Source organism: Phyllostomus discolor, chromosome 3 (genome assembly GCF_004126475.2).
Source record: "Phyllostomus discolor isolate MPI-MPIP mPhyDis1 chromosome 3, mPhyDis1.pri.v3, whole genome shotgun sequence".
In the NCBI taxonomy this organism is placed as follows: domain Eukaryota; kingdom Metazoa; phylum Chordata; class Mammalia; order Chiroptera; family Phyllostomidae; genus Phyllostomus; species Phyllostomus discolor.
The window spans coordinates 104,114,422-104,134,739 of record NC_040905.2 but is presented as its reverse complement, the minus strand read 5'-3'; the positions used below and the strand labels follow the sequence as shown (position 1 = coordinate 104,134,739).

The window sequence follows — 20,318 nt, the reverse complement described above, 5'->3', positions numbered from 1 at the left end:
ATATAGAAACCAGCACAGGAAGTTACCCAAAATGAAGAACAAAGAAACATGTGCCGAATGAAAGAACAGAACAAAACTCCATAAAAAGAACTAAACAAAATGGAGACAGGCAAGCTACCAGGTGCAGAGTTTAAAACACTGGCTATGAGGATGCTCAATGAACTTAGGGGAAGAGTACATAAATTTAGTGATGGCTTCAACAGGCAGATAGGAAACATAAAAACAAAACTAGAAATCAAAAAACAACTAGTCAGAAATGAAGAATACATTACAGGGAAACAACAATGGAGCAGATGAAGCAGAGAATCAAATCAGAGATTTGGAAGATAAGGAAACAGAAAGCACCCAATCAGAATAGCAAAAAGAAAAAAGAATTTTTAAAAATGAGGATAGTTTAGAGAGCTTCTGGGACAGCTTCAAGTATACCAACATTCGCATAATGGTAGAACAAGACAGAGAGCAAGGAATTGAAAACCTGGTGAAGGAACTAGATACACAAGCCTGGGAGGCACAGAGTCCCAAACAAAATGGATACAAAGAGGCCCACTCCAAGACACATCATAATTAATATGCCAAAGGTTAAAGACAAAGAGAGAATCTTAAAAGCAGCAAGAGAAAAGCATTTAGTTGCTGTCAAGGGAGTTCCCATAAGACTGTTAGGTGATTTCTGAACAGAAACTTGGCAGGCTAGAAGGGATTGGCACCAAATATTCAAAGTGATGTAAAGCAAGGACCTACAACTGGGATTATACTACCCAGCAAAGCTGTCATTTAGAATCCAAGGAGATAAAGAGCTTCCCAGACAAGAAAACACTAAAAGAGTTCATCACCACCAAACCAGTATTATAAGAAATGTTAAAGGGTACTTTTTAGGAAGAAGAAGAAATATTTAAAAAGTGAATAAAATGACAATAAAAACATATCTATCAACAATTACTTTAAATGCAAATGAACTAAATGTTTTAATCCAAAAACATATGGTGGCTGACTAGATAACAAAACAAGAGCCTTGCATATGCTGTCTACAAGAGACTCACTTCAGATCAAAAGACACCCATAAACTGAAAATAAAGGGATGGAAATAATATTTTATGAAAGTGTATTAGAAAAACTGGGGTAGTAGTACTTGTACCAGACAAAATAGACTTTCAACAAAGGTTATATAACAAGAGACAAAGAAGGACCCAGCAATTCCACTTCTGGATATTTATTTTTAAAAACAAAAAATACTAAGTCAAGAAGACATATATATCCACATATTCATTGCAGCATTATTTACAATAGCCAAGATATGGAAGCAACCTAAGTGTCCCTAAATAGGTGAATGGATAAAGAAGAAGTGGTGCATACATATGATGGAAAATGACTGGGCCACAAAACAGAATGAAATTTTGCCATCTGCAACAACATGATGGACTAGAGGGTATTATGCTGAGTGAAATAAGTCAGAGAGAAATGAATTACATAATATCACTTATAAGTGGAATCTAGAAAACAAAAGTAAAGAAACCGGACAGAAATAGACTCAATAGATACAGAGAACTTTTTGATGGTTGTCAGATGGGAGGGCAGTAGGGTGAAAAATGTGAAGGAATTGAGAAGTACACACTGGTAGTTACCAAATAGCTGCAGGGATGCCAAGTTAGAGCATGGGAAGTATAGTCAATGATATTGTAATAACTATGTATGGCGGCAGATGGGTACTAGATTTATCAGGGAGATCGCTTCATAGGTTATATAAAAGTCTAAGCACTGGGTTACACACCTGAAACTAATACAATATCGTACATCAACTGTGATTGAAAAGTTAAAATGTATTTAAACAAAAAACAAAGTGGCCACAATTTACACTCCACAGGCAGTACATGAGGGTTCTGATTTCTCCACACCCTCACCAACACATGTTATTATCTGTCCTTTTGATAGTAGCCATCCTGTGGGTATGAAGTGGTGTGTCATTGTGGTTTTGATATTCATTTCCTGATGATTAATGATGTTGAGTATCTTTTCATGTCTTTATTTGTCATTTGTATATCTCTTTTGGAAAAATGACTATTCAAATCCTTTGTCCCCTTTTTTCTGTCACCTGAGGACATTTTTTTTTCAATATCCCTTCCTTTTTAAAGAGAAAGGAAGGGAGAGAGGGAAACATCAATGTGAGAAACAAGCATCAATTGGTTGACTTCCTTACATGCCCAGATGGTGTTTATGGCCATCCAGACCCGTGGTCACACGCCCCTGCACTTGAATGGGCATCAAACCCACAGCCTTTCAGTTACAGTACAACACTCCAACCAGCTAAGCCACACTGGGCAGGGCATCTTTGTCCATTTTTAATTGTTACATATCTTTTTACTGTGATCCCGTCTTACACATGAGAAATCTGTGTCTCATGGAGCATCAGTGACCTGTCCAGGTTGCTCAGCTGGTAAACAACAGTCAAAGATTTCTGTCCCCAGGTCCTCTGCTCTTTCTATCCAGGGAAGGAGCCCAAGTCACTGTCTCCTAGGAGACCCAGACAGACAAGAGGTGCTCATTCATGCTGAAAAAAGCAGCAGTTTAAAAAGACTGCCTTTTTTCAGCCAAGCTTACTGAGATTGAGGTATAATTTACATGGTAAAATTAGCACTTTTTATTGTACAGTTCTGTAAGCTTTGAGAAACTCATGGAGTCGTGTACCACCACCACCACGAGACAGAACAGCTCTCTCTCCCCCCAGCACCCCCCACCCCCGCCCCGTGCCCATCTGCAGTCAGCCTCTGGCTCACTCTCCGTCCTCTGGGCCTGTGACTGTGCCTTTCCCAGAATGTCATGCCTGGAGTAAGACAGGGGTAGCCTCTGAGCGAGATTTATCCAACATTCCAAAAACGTACATTTTGAACAAGAGAACGTTCACCCAGTATTTGGGGTGGTAAGTGAACCAAAGGTGATACATCAGAAAAGTATTTTTAATGGTTTAATATGCATTAAATGCATGTTTATGGATTTATTAAATTCAGGCCAAAGTAACCTAAAAATAAAGATATTTAAAGAAAAATCTTGAATTTTATATGTGAGATTTTCAGATTTGGAGAAAACAATGTAGAAAGCATAAAAGATGATAAAAATGGAATCTGGGAAACATCACTACATGTTCCAACCACAACCCCGGGCAGAGTGACCTGGGCCTCAGTGACAGTTACGTCCCATAATAAACATGCCAGGAATCTGAGAATCATACCCCGCAGGTGGCCTTCCCCTTTGTCACTGACCCTGGGGACCAGAGGAGCTTTGCAGTCTAGAGTAGTGATCCCCGACCTTTTTGGCACCAGGGACTGGTTTCGTGGAAGAAAATTTTTCCATGGGCCGGAGTGAGGGGCATGGTTTCAGGATTCAAGTGCATTACATTCAAGCTCACCTCCTACTATGCAGCCGGGTTCCAAACAGGTCCGGACTGGTACCAGTCTGTGGCCCTGATCTAGACGAGTGGCTCAGAAGGTCCTGTCTGTGGTTAGGAGCCTGCCCCAGAGAGTGTTCTTCAAGTGAAAAATAGTGCATTCTACTAAAAGGAGTGGTGTTTATTCTGAGAGTCTGTACTTAATGTCAATATCAGTGACAGTGCAAATAAATGGATTGTGCAATATGTTTTATGTCCTTAGGTGGGCAAATGTAGCAACCTAGTATGGGTGTTAACATATTGGTCATGGAATTGAGCCAGTGATGGGGAAACCACTGTCCAAGGCTGAACCATAATGAGTTTTGCTGCCATGGAAAAGTTGTCATCTCACACCACTGGCTGAGTGGGTCTACACCTGAGGAAAGTGGATTAGAACTCATGGGCTTCACACATCTGTATCATCTCGTGGCCTTCCTGGCCCATACATTGCCCTGCAGACTGTGGCAGCATTGTCACATGGCCTGTCTTTGTCCTCCTGCCTGGAAAGCCCTTTCCTTCCCCCTCTACCCTACTGAGCTTTCTCATCCTTCAGTCCTGGCCCTCCCCAGCTCCCTCCCTCCCAGTACTGTGTGGCTCCTATTTGGTCCCTCCTGTTCCCTGACCTACCCCTACCTGCAATCGGATCCCTGTTGTGAGCATCCTGAAGGTAGAAATTGCGTCTGTGATCTTCGTTTCCCCAGAGCCTAGCACAGGGTCTGGCCCCAGCTACTGGGAGACGGTGCTCATCATCTGGTCTTTGTTATGGCATGGCCAGAGTTTTCTCACCCTGGTTTGCTGGCATATCTTAAAGCTGATTGCCCACCTGTTTTTACTCACTGACTGATTTCTTCAGGCCATCTCCAAACATATTGCTAATCTCTCTCCTATCTCTGTAGCTTTTTAGGGCTGCCTGATAAGACGAGACCACCCTCTGATGTATCAAGACAAAGAGGCTGGTTTTGTTCCAGAAAGACTAGGATGGTCTCTTTAGGGAAGGCTCCGTCTGCTGCCTTTCAGCCTCATCCCCCAGGTCAGACAGGTGCAGGGAGTTGATGAGTTGGCTCTGGGAAAAGAAAATGGGAGGTTTGGGAATTTACTGTGTTTTAGTAGTTTGTAAATTCTTTGTAAAAACCTCTACTCCGTTCCCTTGATATATTGATGTCTCTGCAGTTCAAGTTCCTAAGATTTTGCCAGATTTTTCCTGTGCTGCTCACATTCTGGCCAGTTATCTCAAGGCCTTGAAAGAGCCATATTTATTTGTAACCCTGACAGATTCAGTAAATAAGACCTGTCCAGAAAAAGTCCAGCCATTGTTAAAATAATGAGAGCTATTTACACAACATTGATATAACTGGAAGCCAAGAGAGTAGACTGGAATGCACATGCGTGAACAATGATGACCTCACTGTACTAGTCATTGGGGATGGTAGACGCCATTAAGTGAGCACGTGTACTGTGTGACCCTTGCTTTCAAAATGACTGAGCGAGTAAAGCAACAAATCTGCAACAAATGTCATTAAGCTTGAACATACCTTCACAGAAAATACTCAGATGATTCAGAAGGCCACAGCTATGGGCTACTGGTGATTGGCAGCTTCATCATGACAACACTCCCGCTCATGCATTATATCTGGTGCAGAGTTTTTTTGGCAAAACATCAAATCACCCAGGTGACTCAGGCCCCCTACAGCCCAGATTTAACACCTGTGACTTCTGGCTTTTCCTAAGACTAAAATCAACTTTAAGAAGGAAGAGATTTCAGACTGTTGATAAGATTCAGAAAAATACGACAGGGCAGCTGATGATGATTCCAAAAAGGGATTTTGCCGAGTGTTTTGGACAGTGGAAGAAACACCGGAAAAACTTTGTGAGGTCCCAAGGTGCCTACTTTCATGGGGACTGAGGCATCATTGTCCTATGCACAGTGTTTCTTGTATCTTGTATCTTATTCAGTAAATATCTCTATTATTCATAGTGCATGGCTGGATACTTTCTGGACAGACCTCATATGTTGAGTGGTAGGGAGGACTGATACCACCCCCATTCCACAGATTACAAAACTGAGTCTTAGGAAGGTTATGTATCTTCCTCCATGATCCTAACATGCCTGATTCTGAATATGGAGTGAAATCCATTCTTATGGTAGAGATGGGGCCTTTCCTGCTATCCAGACCCCCTCGCCCCCATTTTCCTGCTATCCAGACCCCCTCGCCCCCATTTTCCTGTCTATAAAATTGGGGCAGACACAGCCCTGCATTAGAACAGTGTGGAGGATCAGGAATGCAGTGTTACTTTGCTCATTGGCTCTGTTCTTGCCTAGCCCCAGAGCCACAGCCCACTTGGTTATAAAACCACAGACAAGCTGGGGAACAGACTGAGCTAATTTCTCCGTGGCCAGATTTCTGTGGGGAGTGAGGTAGAAAGTAGCACTGTCATTCCTTAAGTCTCACCAGTGCATTAGGCAGGGAATTGGTGGCTAACGAGGGCTATGAGGAGTGACAATTTCATTTTGAAGACAGAGAATGTGATGGAATAGGCAGCAGTGGCTGCAGCAAGGGCTCCAGTGAGCTTTGGTGGAAACAAAAAAATCAATGGCCTTTATTGAAGTCTGTCCTCATCAACTTGAGGTCTTCCCACATCCCTGGAAATTGCCTGCACACAGCCCTGGGGCTCTGCTATAGAGAAGGTACCTGAGGGGCATACCAGGTCTCCCCCACTTTCAGTACTGGCTCTTTTCCTTTCTCTCTCCACCCTAGACCCCTTCTCCCAGTCTACACACACCCACAGTCCCATGCCTTCAGATGCTACTGTTAAGCCATAGGAAATTAACAGGAGATCTACCCTCTTAATAAATTTTAAGTGTGTAATACCGTATTGTTGACTATAGGCACAGTATTGTACAGCAAGTCTCTAGAGCTCATTCACCATATTTAACTGAAACTTTATACCTATTTATTAACAACTCCCCACCCTCACCTCTCTCCACTTCTAGTAACCATTATTTCAGTCTTTGACTCTACGAGTTTGACTATGTTAGGTATGGTATTGAGGGATTTGTCCTTCTGTGACTGGTTTAGTTCATCAGCATAATGTCCTCCAGGTTCATCCATGTTGGCACATACACCTGAATACTGTTCCATTGTATGCATATGCCGCATTTTTATCCATTCTTCCCCAGGGAGATTAGGCGATTTGTGAACCTTGGCTACTGTGAGTAGAGCTGCAGTGAACATAGGAGTACAGATGTCTCTTTTGAGATCCTGGTTTTAATTTTTTTTTTTTTGATAAATACCCAGAAGTGGGATTGCTGGATCATATGGTAGTTCTATTTGTAATTTTTTGAGGAATCTCCATACTGTTTGCTATAGCAGCTGCACCATTTTGCATCCCCACCAACAGTCTTCCAGGGTTTCAAGTTTGCACATCCTCACTGACACTTGGTGTCTTGTTTGTTTGTTTTTTTTGTTTGTTTTTTTGTTTTTTTTGTAATAGCCATCTTGGCAGGTGTGAGGTAGTATCATTGTGGTTTTGATTTGCATTTCTATGATTAAAAAATAGGCTAAGGACTTGAATAGACATTTCTTTGAAGAAGACATGCAAATGGCCAATAGGTATTTTAAACTATTAAATAGTTTTTTGACCTGAAAAAATGGTGGTTTCATGTGCTCTGGCCCTGTATATGCCAATGACTCCCCACTCTCTTAGCTCTAGTTCAGCTCTTTCAACAGAACCAGACCTGTTTATCCAGCTGCCTTTTCTTCCATTCATTCATCTACCAGTATGGCAGCCTCCAGCTGGATCTGCTATAGCTGTCATCTACTCAGCTTGTCCCCAACTAAACTCATCTTCCAGGGGCCTCACCACCACCCATTCTTCTGTGTTTGTGGCATTCCTACAACAGTTCTGCCCCAGACCCATCCAGCATATCCTCCACACCCAGCCACCTATGGAGCTTAGCTCATTGTCATGCTTTGCTCTGATGGACTATCACCAGCCCCCAGTCCAGCCCACCCCTGGGTACCACCTGCACTCACTGGCATGCCCTGAGCCACAGCAGCAGACACTCCCTGAATCCTAAGGTACCAGACATGGGCATTCGATAGACATCATCTCAGTGACTTCTCCCTGCATCCCCAAGGTAAATCCTGCCTTCTAGGGAAGTGAAGCAGCTGGGCCACATCTGCTGAGCTGCAGGCCCACACATCTCACCACAGGGCCCTTCTGCCTTCATGCATGCTGTTCTCTCTCAAACCTAGAGGGCCCTTCTCACAGCAAACCATCCAACTCTCTATTGCTCACCCTTCTTGGCTCTTCCTCCTCCAGGAAGTCCTCTCTAATTACTCCAGTGAACAAGTCTGGTGCACTGATCACAAATAGCCTGTGTTTGCTGGTGTTGAAGCAGCCACTGTGTTCCACTGGAACAGCCTGCTCTGGGGTCTGCCCTGCCTTCTCCCCAGTGAGACTGTGGGTTCCTCAGACTCATATTAACCTCTGTATCACTCATTGCTTAGCATGGTATCTGGCAAAGCTCACATTTTCTGCGTGGTTATTCTTGCTAGGTATTGTCCTAACTGCACCCAGTAATGCTCAAAACCACCCTACCTTTATTATATCCAGGACACCTAGGCTCAAAAAGAGCAAGGAACTTACCTAAGGAATGCAGCTAGTAAGTGGCTTTGCCTGGGGTTCACTCCTAAGTCCTTATCTCAGTACCATGAGGATCATATGATCATCACCCCCAGGACCAGGACTGCCCTGGACTCCGGAGCTGGGCTGCCTTCCCACACAGTCAGTGCTTTTTGTTGAAAAACAAAATGAAGTGGCCAGCATCCTTGGCCCTGTTGACTTGTGACTCTCCCTTCCCAAAAGCCACTTTACTTCTGGGCTCAGCTGGCTCTGGTTATTGCAGGCAGGGCTAATCCGGCTTTGCGCATCATGCCCAGTGATGGCAACAGCCACAGGCTTAGGGTTGGACCCCCAGTGTGAGGGGAGGGGGTTGGTTTAAGTGACATTTACACGTAAGCCCACCTATGCAGTGTGACCAGACATCCCTCCCAGCGTCTTCTACCCATCCTCTAAGGAGTATCTAGGGATAAAGAGGCTTTGGTCTCATGGGTGTTTTGAAAGAAGAGGGATATGTTGGCTTTGGGCCCATGGCCAAATGCCACTCTGAAGGGGACTGTGCAGCAAAGCAGCTGGACTGGCTGCAGAAATGATTAGGGATTCCTGCTTTGTTCAAAGTTTAATGTTTCCTTTTCTTCCATGTGCAAAAGACAAAGCCCACCCAGATTCCCAAGGCAGAAAGAAATAACAAGAGGGCTGTTTTACTTGCCATCCTGTTGAGCTATCAACCCTGACTTGAAACAAGGGAAGTCTCATTGAGCACAGTGGCCATGTCCCTGAAGAGACGTGAAAATCAGATCATCATAAACCGAACCACTTCTGAGAAACCGAAGGACTCAGGCTACCCTGCAGGGACCCCTAGGTGGGGGTCATAATTTCTTTTGAGTGTGACTCACTCCCTAACTCACCTGGACTGGGCCTGGATGATCCCGGATCTACCACTTCCTCACTGGGTGGCCTTGGTCCTCCCCGAGCCTCAGTGCTCATCTGTAGGTGAGCTCTGTCTACCCCTGCAGAGCCCAGCAGGCCTCAGGATCCATATCAGGAGGCCCCTGGCATGGAGCCTGAAGACATGGAGACATGAGAGTGAGCTTTAATCTTAGGTTTGTTTTTTAAAAGCATTATGGACCAGTGAGATATTTATTATACAAGTATTTTTCTTATTTCTCATACTTTCTACTAGTTGTTATCTCACCATTTAACTTCCTATTCAAGTCTCGGTCTGTGCAGCAAAGGAAAAACCATCAACAAAACTTACAACCTACTGAATGGAAGAAGATATTTGCCAACTCCTACAACTTAACACAAAAAAAAAACCCAAATAATCTGATTTTAAAAATGGGAAAATGTCTGTTCAGGTCCTCTACCCAAAGAGAACATACAGATGACCAATAGACATATGAAAAGATGCTCAACATTTAATCATCAGGGAAATGCAAATTAACACCACAATGAGATACCACTTCATACCCTTCAGAATAGCTATCATCAATAAATAAAAAAACAACAAATGTTGGAAAGGATGTGGAGAAGGGGGAACCCTTGTGTTTATTAGTGGGATCGTAAATTGGTACAGCCACTATGGAAAATAGTATAGAGGGTCCTCAAAAAAAAATTAAAAATAGAACTCCCTTATGACCCAGTATCCCACTTCTGGGTATTTATCCAAAGAAATCCAAAACATGAACTCAAAAAAGATATATGTACCCCTCTGTTCACTGCAGCATTATTAACAGCCAAGATATGGAAGCAACCTGTAAGTATCCATCAATAGAAAATTGGATAAAGAAGATGTGGGACAATGGAATATTACTCAACCATAAAAATAATGAAATCTTACCATCTGCAACAACATGGATGGACCTAGAGGGTATTGTACTAAGTGAAATAAGTCAGGCAGAGAAAGGCAAATACATTATTATTTCACTTATATATGTATCTAAAAACAAAACAAAACCCAAAAACAACCAATTTATATTATACACAAAAATAACAAGATGGATCAAAAACTTAAATATAAGTGTGACACCATAAAAATCCTACAGGAGAACATAGTCAGGAGGATTTCATATATCCCACACAGCAATGTTTTCACCAATACATCTCCCAGGGCAAGGGATATTAAGGAAATAAACAAAGGGGACTAATCAAATTAAAAGGCTCTGCACAGCTAAAGAAAACATCAGTGAAATGAAAAGGGAGCTAACCATATGGGAAAACATATTCGTCAGTGATATCTCAGACAAACGTTTGATCTCCGAAATGTATAAAGAACTCACACAGCTCCACACCAGGAAGACAAGCAACCCAATTAAAAAATGGGCGAAGGACCTGAACAGACACTTCTCCAAGGAGGACATACAAAGGACCCAGAGACATACGAAAGGACACTCAACATCACTAGCCATCAGAGAGATTCAAATTAAAACCACAGTGAGATACCACTTCACACCGGTCAGAAGGGCCATCATTAGCAAATCAACAAACGTGTGCTGGCGAGGTTGTAGAATAAAGGGAACCCCAGTACACTGTTGGTGGGAATGCAGACTGGTGCAGCCACTGTGGAAAACAGTACAGAATTCCTTCAAAAAACTAAAAATGGAACTGCCTTTTGACCTGGCAATCCCACTGCTGGGATTATACCCTAAGAATCCTGAAACACTAATACAAAAGAACCTTATGCATCCCAGTGTTCATAGCAGTGGAATTTACAATAGCCAACTGCTAGAAACAGCCTAAGTTCCCCATCAGTAAATGAGTGGATCAAAAAACTGTGGTACATTTACACAATGGAATACCACACAGCAGAAAGAAAGAAGGAGCTCCTACCCTTCTCAACAGCATGGATGGAACTAGAGAGCATTATGCTAAGGGAAATAAGCAAGGTGGTGAAAGACAAATACCATATGATTTCACCTACAAGTAGAACCTAAACAATAAAACAAACAAATGAGCAAAATAGAACCAGAGACATTGAAATAAAAAACAAACTGGTCTAAGGGTCACTGGTTTGATTCCCAGTCAGGGCACATGCCTGGGTGGCAGGCCAGGTCCCTAGTAGGGAGCACGAGAGGCAACCACACGTTGATGTTTCTCTCCCTCCCCTCTCTCTAAAAATAAATAAATAAAATATTTAAAAATAAATAAAATCTTAAAAAGAACAAACTGACAATGACCATGGGGGAATAACAGGGAAGGAACAAGTCAACAAACAGGAATAAAGGATACATGGGTGTGAACAATGGGGTGGGGGTTGGCTGTGGCATCAGGGGGTGGGAAGGGCAATGTGAGGAAAATTGGGACAACTGTAATTGAGGAAAATTGGGACAACTGTAATTGAACAATGAAAAATAAATGGACAAACAAAACAAACTCATAGATACAGAGAACAAATCGATGGTTGCCAGAGAGGGAGGGGGATCTTGGGGGACTGGGTGAAAAGGGTGAAGGGGGTAAAAAGTACAGATTAGCAGCCATGAAAACAGTCGTGGGGCTAAAGTGCAGCACAGGGACTGTAGTTAATCATGCCGTAATAAGTACGTGTGGTGTCAAGTGGGACTAGCCTTATCAGCTGATCACTTCATAAGGTATATAAATGTCTAAGCATTATGTTTTACACCTTAACCTAATGTAATATTTTTTGTCAACTATAATTGAAAAATAAATTTTTTAAATAGTTCTAAAGAAAGAGAAAATGCAAACAGTGCATAAGCCGCCAATGAAATATTTCGTTGTGCTTTAAATAAAGCCTTTCAAACCAAGAGATACACAAAGTTTCACTGGGCTGTGAGCTGCCAGTGATACAAAGTTAAGAAGTAAAGATAATAAGTGCTGTTAAAAAAAAAGTCTGTGTTAGATCCTGAACCCAAAGATGTCCACATCTGTTCCCTGGAAGCTGTAAAGGTGTCCCTTTACATGGCAAATGGGACTTCGAAGGTGTGATTATGGGTCTCAGGAAACGGGAGATTGCCCAGGCAGGCCCAGTGTGAATCCTTAGAAGAGGGAGAAAGAGCTGAAGATGGTGCACTGCTGGCTTTAAGGATGGCGGGACCATCCTTAAAGCAGATTCTCCTCTTGAGCCCCCAGGAGGAGCTACCTGGCCAACACCTGGACTTTAGCCCCATAAGACTCATTTTGGATGTTTGACCTCCAGAACTGTAGGACAGCACACTGTGTTGTCTTAAGCCACTAAATGTGTAACAGTGTGTGGCAGTAGCCGTAGGAAATAAGACCGAGTCCACCACCCCGGTGTTCACAGCCATAGCCCAGGCTTCTTTGTGCTCCCTGGGCCCAGAGCACTGGCCCCTCCAGTCCACTCCGCCCAGCAGGCACCAGTCACCTAAATTGCAGCTGCTGTGGACTTCCTGCAGAGATCCCTCAACTGTGCCTTTTACTTTCAGGCCCATCCCTGTCCCTCTCACCCAGGCCTGCCCTTAGCCCCACATGGCCCTCTCTGAGGCACTGCCTGCCATTGCTTGCCCCTCAGGGAGGCTCTGGCTGCATGTGTAACCTAGTCACTGTAACAGGTGACATTTTCACATCCTTCCGCACCCCAGCTGTGAGCTCCACAGGGCCTGGGAGAGCCTGTGTTGTTCACTGTTGTATCCCCAGTGCCCAGGACCACGCCTGGGCCACGTGTGTGTTCAGGAAAGGTCTGTGGGCTGGAGGAATGAACATCCTTCAGGGTTTCCCTACACATGACCAGGTTAGACACCCCCACTGTCTGTTTTTAATATAAAAGAATACTTTAATTCTTGTCCTTAGAAAATATATAGAGCATGCATGATTTGGAAAGGAGAGTACCAAACACTAGCCAAACAAGAATGTCCATAGTGCCTGTGCCTTCTCTTCTGTCTGGTCATTCCACAGCGTGATGCTATCAACTATGACTGTTGTTGCTCATCGCTTCGCATTATTCTTATCCATCCAACCGCCAGTGTCTACTTTCCCTTCCACATACAGTCAGACCCCCTTTTCACACTGACACGCCGCAGCTCTGAGGCCTGCTTAGAACACTAAAAGCCTGCGCCATGCTGTCTTCTGAATGGCATCATTTTGAATGGCATGCCTCATTCTCCCTGGCTTTCCACATCTTGTGTGTTGCTAGAGAAAACATTGTGCCTGGGTTTTCCCTTCCACCCATCTCATCACAGGGTCCTGACCCACTTGCCCCAGTAACTGCACAGATTCAAAGATCTTTTGAGAACCAAGCTGCTAGCTATTTTACTTATGTCTTACAGACTGGTGAGGCACCTGTAATACAGGTCATTGAAGCATTGCTTCTCTTTTCCTTTTTCTACAATCTAATCTTTATTCTTTTCCTGGAGCTCCAGCCCGACAGCCCCGTGCCAGGAGCTCCTACTCCCACCCAACTCTGTTTAACTGTTACCCCAGGTCAGGAAATGCACCCACCTTTGTTCTAAGAGGCTCCTGCATCCCCACCACATGGGTGTTGATAACCAGGCTCAGTATTCCCTGTGCTGGACCCGCATTTTGTTCCCTGGTTTTGGCTCTTCCACACGTGTGATGAACATCCTTCTAATTAGACGTTGGCATCCATCCCAACTATTTTCCTAGGCTAAACTCTACGAGAGGTCCCTACCCTGTTTGTGCTGCACCTCTTTTATGATTTCACCTGCAGTGCTCTCCAAAGCATCCTCTTTTCCGTGGCTTTGAAATGTGTCTTTGCTGAAAGATCAATGAAAATGGGGGGAGAAAGCCACAGCTGTGCCTTCTTTCATAGCCTTAAAATATGGCCAAGCTGCTGGCCCAAGCTAGCTTGGACCACAGCAACGCTTAAGTGCTTTTGAAAGACAGAACATTTACACAACGATGTGGACTTTCAATTTCTCCATGCTGCACTCAGCAGTCAGAGCTGGCAACCACTGCCCTTGCCACTCTGGCAGGGCTCCCACTCCTCTGCATTTGGAACCCTGACTTAATCAGATTCTCCCCTGCTCTGTCTTACAGTGACGTTACTCCCGGAGAACCACTGAACAAGAACAGCCGGCCAAAAGTGGCCTCCCGCTTCCCCAAGCTGTCCCGCAGTCACCCCCGGGAGACACGCAATGTGGAGCCCCAGAGCGGCGACCTCTGACCTTGATGGAATCCCAGACTCGGGCCCTATGTGCTGCGCCAGCTGCCTCTACCCTGGCCACTCTGCATCCAATGTGGCCACAGCAGCTGACCCCTTACACCTTGGAGTGACAACCACCTCCACCTGGTGAACCCCAGAGAGCACACCTTCCCCACCAGTTACATGACACCCTGATTAAACTGGTCAGTCAGAGAGCAAGGTGGCTCCTTGCTGGACATGCTCGGACACACGGGCACCCACCACTCCCCCAGGGTCTGCCCTGAGCAGCAAGGGTTGCCCGTTTCCTCTCCAGCCCAGGGGCCAGCAGGAGGGTGGGCACCAGGTTGGGCATGGAGCCCCCTGGTTGAGATGCACAACTTTGGTATTTCATTTGGTCAGAAGATTCACTCAGAAACAACCTCTTGACTCTTTCCCACACGGGAATTAGAATGACTGTTACAGTCTCTTTTTTTGTTTGTTTGTTTTCCTTTTAATGTAATTGCCTGCTACAACCCATGGCCAGGTTGGGGAGGGGGCTGCTCTTCTCCGTTTTGCTTTCCACCAGTGGTCATCAGACACCCTAGTTTCGCCAGCACGGCCAGCAGCAGCACTGTGGCATCACTCCTCCCAGGATCTGGTGCGGTGGCCTGCGTGTGAAGAAGCCATTAAGTGCTGCTGAACTGTGGCTCTGGGAGCACAACTAGCTTCTGGAGGGTCCAGCCTGTGTAGGAAGCCTGAGGCCCCTGGATCCACATGCACCTTTGTCAGGTTTGGGGGACCCTCACCCATCCAGGCTGGAACCATTAGCAGCATCCTGGTGACCCCATGTCAGAGAGCTCTGGGCTGTCCAGAAATCAGGGGCCATGGCCTCACAAGCCAAGAGGCCTCAAGGCCATGAGAGACTCAACTCTGCAGAAGGCTCTGGAAGGTCTCCGGCCATCATACTCAGCTCCAGAGCTCCGTGGCTGCACCGTGGTTCTCCGTGGACGTGGACACAGTGTCTGCCTTGCACAGATCGTGATCATCCCCACCTAAACCCTAAAGACATGGGCCTGCAGTGCACCCCTGCTCCCAACACGCTCTCATGGGGACAGGGCCCTGTGCTCCCTGTACCGAGTCCCCTGTGCCCCGTCTCAGAACAGGCCCCACTGACAGGCGGGAAGAGGATAATAATGAGAGCGATGAGAGCGTGGCGACCACCACAGGCTTCCCCCACCCCAGACCCCTCCCAGGACCAGCGCGTCCGCAGGTGTTCACAGAGAGAATCATGGAACTGTCTTTCCCCCTGGGCAAGAGCCATCTTCAGCTGCTGAGTACCATTTTGAAGAGTTTGCATTTTCTGGGGGAAGTATTCAAAAACTAGATACGAAATTGCGAAACAGACTACACAGGAATAAGTTAAACCAGAAGATAGGCAGAACGTGGGAAGATAGACGGACGACGTGCGTGTGTGGCGGAGGGTCAGTGGGGACGACCCACGCCCTCTCCCTGGGGCATGTCAATGTGTTAGCTCGGAACTTGGTGAACAGGCAGGTGCGCACTGAGCGTTTCCTGGACAGAGAAAGGCTCTGGGAAGACTCACCTGGCAGGTTGTTACGCTGTGTTCTGTCAGCCCCATGAACTTTATTCAGGGCAGTTCTAAAGCTGACTTGATGTACGCACAACCCTGCCGAGAAAGAGGCCGGAAGAGCTGGTGAGCCATGCCCCGGTGAGCAGAGGGCCTGCTGCCCTCGTGGCTGGAGGCGGGAGTGTGTGGCGGGAGTCCCTGCTCTCAGCTCGTGGGGGTTAGAGCACCTGAGAGACCGTGTCCTAGAAAGGCAACATGGTTTCTTTCTTCATTTGTTTCAGTTCCAAGTCCACAGGGCCCCTTGGGTCTCTGCCGCTGGCTGCTCTGAACAGAGCCTCCTGGACTAAATCATCAGGACTCTCAGAGCGCAAACTGCACTGAGTCCTGATGCCCACGTTGTGTTTCCTCCCCTCAGTCATTTGGAAGTCGGTCTTTGATCCTGACTGAAAGACTGTCCCAGCACCACCTGTCTGGATGGCGGGACCTGCCCCGAGACGTCTCCTTTCTGTCTGTATTAGATGTGGAAGGGAACCACCTCCCCCCAGTGCCCCCGCCCAGGCCCAGGGTTCTGGTCGGCCAGTCTTTCTGATACCTGACCTGAAACATCTGCACACGAATCTGGCCTTGCCTTCTCCAGCCAGCCCTTCAGGGACCTGCTTCCCAGCTACGACAGGACTGATGCTAAGTCTGGAGAAGAAAGCCCACACCCAGCCTGTAATTAAAAAGAAGAAACCCTGCCTCCACATTTTTAAAAGCTTAACTATTCATGAAAACTTGCTCTACTCTCCCAGAGTGAAGATTGTAAAAGCACGTTCCTAGGGGCCCTGCGGGCACCATCAGCAGCTTGTTCTTTGCACCCCTATCTTGTGATCATGCAGAAACCCTGGGACCATCTTTAACGCACAGACCACCCTCTGATTTCAGCTCAGACATGCATGTGACATGCACATTGCAGCAGCTCCTCAAAGCCTTAATTTTGGAGTCACATAAAATGCTCTGCAGTGATCTCATCCACTCAGCTGCTCAGTAAATCCCTGACCCCTAGTTCCTGAAGGAGACAAACCACCCAGGGTCACAGGTCCAGGCTGAGAGCTGGTGCATTAAATGCCACCCCCTCGGGACATTCACTTGCCCTTCAACCAAGGCCCAGTTTGGAGGGCAGGCTATGGTCCACCCTCAAAATACCCACTCAGCCCCCTGGAACCCGTCAGCAGAAAAGACAGCCCTGTGGAAAGGACCAATAAAAGTTGCCTGTGTTCTTGATCCAATTAGAAGATTCTTTGGTGCCCCCCAAATTGGCAGCTAAGAGAGGAAGCCCTCCCTGTTCAGAGGGAAACCAGTGGGGTCTGCCTCTCTCTAGAGGGCCTTGAACCCCGAGGACCACGCCTAGACTGGGCTCAAGAGTCCATTCCAGGACCTCTCACCAAAGGCAGTCTATCGGCTCACAGGAAGCTTTAGCAAGAACATCACTAGGGTCTGTCTCTGTCAGCATCTCATCTGTTTCTTGCTCCCTTGCCCCCAGATGAAGCAAACAGGAAGGGCAGAGATGTCTCTCCTTAAAAGAGAGAACCAAAGCTCCCAGAAAGGTGGTCCAAGGCTGGTGCAGACCTAGACCAGAGCCACTCCTGACCAGGGAGCGAGCCTTCCCAGCCAGCGCCTGCAGTCAGTCCACTGCTCAAGCTTGGCATGGCCAGCTCCAGCTCCTGCTCCTGGACTCTCGTTCCTGGGCACACACCTCACACATTACCGGCAAGTAGTCAATTGCAGAGAGCACAGAACCACAGTTAAAACAACCTGGTGTTTGTCTAGTCGGGCCCCTGGGGGAGGAGTGGCTATCGTGTCCATGGAGATCACACTTAACACCCCATAGCCAGGCATATCCTAGGGCTCCCAGGCTATAGAAGGGGCACTGATTGAGTTGTAAGGACAGGACACTGTCTTGTGAGACTGTGGGCAAGGGCTTGAGGACAAGGTGTAATTACAGCACTTGGCTCTGCTGTGGCTCAGAGCTTATTAAGATGAGTCCTTTGATAACCACTGAGATTTTACTGGGGCAGCAGGTTGTGTTGTGACTATAACAAAACAGAGGCAATCAAAGCTGTCACATCTCTAGGACGGATAACACCGTTGTAACTAATGCAAGAGGCAGCCGGCCCTGGAGGCCTGATAATTAGTCCCCAGGTTTAGGGCCAGAGTCAGGAGGAGGACGACGGCCAGCCAGCCAGGCTGATCAGAGGCAGCGCGGCTCGTTTCTCAGCAGCAGGGCTGTGGCCAGGCCAGCTGGTAGCCTCCTTTTGCCTTGGTGTCACATGGGACAGTTTGCCCACCTGAGGACCAGGTCACAGGGTTCCAGGCCTTGGCCCCCACCCCACCCACTCACCTTCACATGGGGCAGCCAGCTGCCTCCTGCTCCCCGTCCCCCCACCCCATGGAGGCCAGGCCCTGCTCTCTGGGGCCCCAGCCGGCACCTTCTAACCCATTCCTCCAGACTCCTTCCTTCATCCTGGCTCCTTTCTACAAGCCCCAGTGTCTCCTGGCCTTCGCAGGTAACTGATGGCAAAGAACAGGCTGGTTTCCATCCTAGTCCCGGGGATGGGCATGCCCCAGACCTGCTCGAGAAAGACCCTGCCAAAGGCTCCACTGCCCACACCATCAGATTGGCTAAGAGGTATCCCACGGGCCACACCTCATACTCATTCTCCAACCACAAAGGCAATAACTGTCTTGGCTTTTCCCGCGTGTTTCACTCGGGCCAGTGCTGCACACACTGGACCATCTCCCCGGCCTGCGGGCTGAGCCTCGGCAGAAAGAGGACCCTTCCAGCAGGCAGGTGCCTGCTTCTGTGCAAGGTCTTTTGGAGCGATTATTTTTTAAATATTGTGAATTGTTTCACTAAATATTTGCTGTTCAGACTGGCTTCTGTGCTAATTTTACACAATTGTAGCACTGTATATTTTATCTAAGATTTCTGTGCCAAAAAATTCATTTTCATGTTTCTGTAACTCGCGGTCCTGATTATGTCCCTAACATAGAACTCCAGCTAGGGGACCAGTGGGGGTGAGGGTGGGGCGCTGCGGAGCCCCTGCCCTGCACAAAGCCCTCGGCACTCAGCCCCGTTGCTGACACGCACTCGTCAGTCCCTCTTGGGACTGCGCATCCTTTCAGCCCGCAGCTGGAGCCAGGCTGCAGGCCGATTTCCTGCCCAGGGCCCTTGCTGTTGTTGTCTCTGAACCCTGAGGGCCACAGTGGGCGGGCTCTCCGACCCACCCAGTTTCTTTGGAGCAAAAAGACGGTCTGATTTCTCTAGAAGATGGTTGAGCCTATAGCCTGGGTGATTGTGGCACCAGTAGAATGTACTGAGTTCGCTAGTGTTTTGAGTCCAGGGGTCGGTTCTCACTGGCATGTGAATGTGCTCCCATCATAACTGGAATGCCACAGCTGGCCTGTCCAGGCTACCACCACCCCCCACGTCTGCTCCAGGGCTGCTTCCTGCCGTCAGGAACTACAGGGGAGAGGCCCCTTGTTCACCTTGCTGACTCTCCCACCTGTGGACAGTGCAGGAGACGCCCTTGCAAAACCTGGGACTGGGGGCATGGACGGGGACTAGATGGCGGATTGTACCTTTGCAGCAGTCACTAGACACTCCAGAAATGAGCCTGGAGGACATGTGTGTCCAGGAGTGAGGGGGTGGGGGAGCTAATCAGGATTTTTTTAATTATCTAGGATTCATCCTAGAAAGAGCGTCTTTACCTCTGCAGCCTTAGCTTCACCATCCCTGGCACAGCCGTTCAGTAAAACACTGCTTAACCCATCAGGTACTGACTTCTTGAACGAGGGCGTCTTTTGAACACAGGAGCCATGTTCACCCCAGGCCCGGAGGCCCTCAGCCTGGCTGAGTCCCCAAGACGGGGCCCCAGCGGCCCGGCCAGCGGGGCTAGGACGGCAACGCAGCGGAGTCTGGTCTGCCTACCACCTGTATGTAAGTGAGGCCCAGACGTGTGCAGGTTCACTCTGAAATGTGTAGTGTTATCTTAACTACCCTCTTATGTTAAGGTTTACATGATAGAATTTTTAAACAAATGTGTTTAATTTTCTAAAATTTCTTGTATTAAAATTTTCTTTTGGAATAAGCTGTGGTAATTTTGTTACAATCTGGTTGAGATACACCTCTTTACAATGACAAAATAAAAATGGTGACATTTTATAAATTAAATACTCAGTTTATGGTTTCCCTGTTTCTCGTCTCAGTCTTTTTCAGCAGGTGGAGAGCAGGTGAATTTTCAGTATATGTTTTATAAACACTTCTGAAATGGCCAGTCACCATCTAATATGATATCCCAAACAACAGGACTTGATTGGACTAATATCAATCTAATTTGAATTGAAGGAGCAAAATTTCATTTTGCTTCATTATGCAGACCTGACTAAATGGGAGAGACAGAAGCACTCATTACAGGTTCCTATGCGTTCGCTCAAAGACAGATTGTCATCGGGCACCTAGCGTACGCTAGTCATCGGGCCAGGCGCTGGGCGTACAGCGGCGAACAAGACGGGAAAGGCCTCTGCCGCCTTGGACTTACACTCAGGACAATACAAAGCTTTTTTCCCCCCAAAAGTTAGCAATGCAGATAATTACA

General features: G+C 46.9%; 1 protein-coding gene across 4 annotated transcripts in view; it reads left to right on the top strand.

Annotated features, from left to right (window-relative positions):
• Positions 1 to 19,894, top strand: part of SNX29 (sorting nexin 29) — a 574,556-nt gene extending 554,662 nt beyond the window's left edge. For 2 of the 4 annotated variants that reach the window (XM_036020920.1, XM_036020921.1), the window contains exon 18: positions 14,009 to 17,138. In XM_036020920.1, the coding sequence (XP_035876813.1) occupies positions 14,009 to 14,135 (127 nt within the window). In that variant the 3' untranslated portion in view covers positions 14,136 to 17,138. Of the gene's footprint in view, positions 1 to 14,008 lie in introns of all 4 variants that reach the window. The other 2 variants (XR_004902062.1, XM_028512599.2) reach the window with 2 other exon arrangements.
• The last annotated feature ends 424 nt before the right edge of the window (positions 19,895 to 20,318 follow it).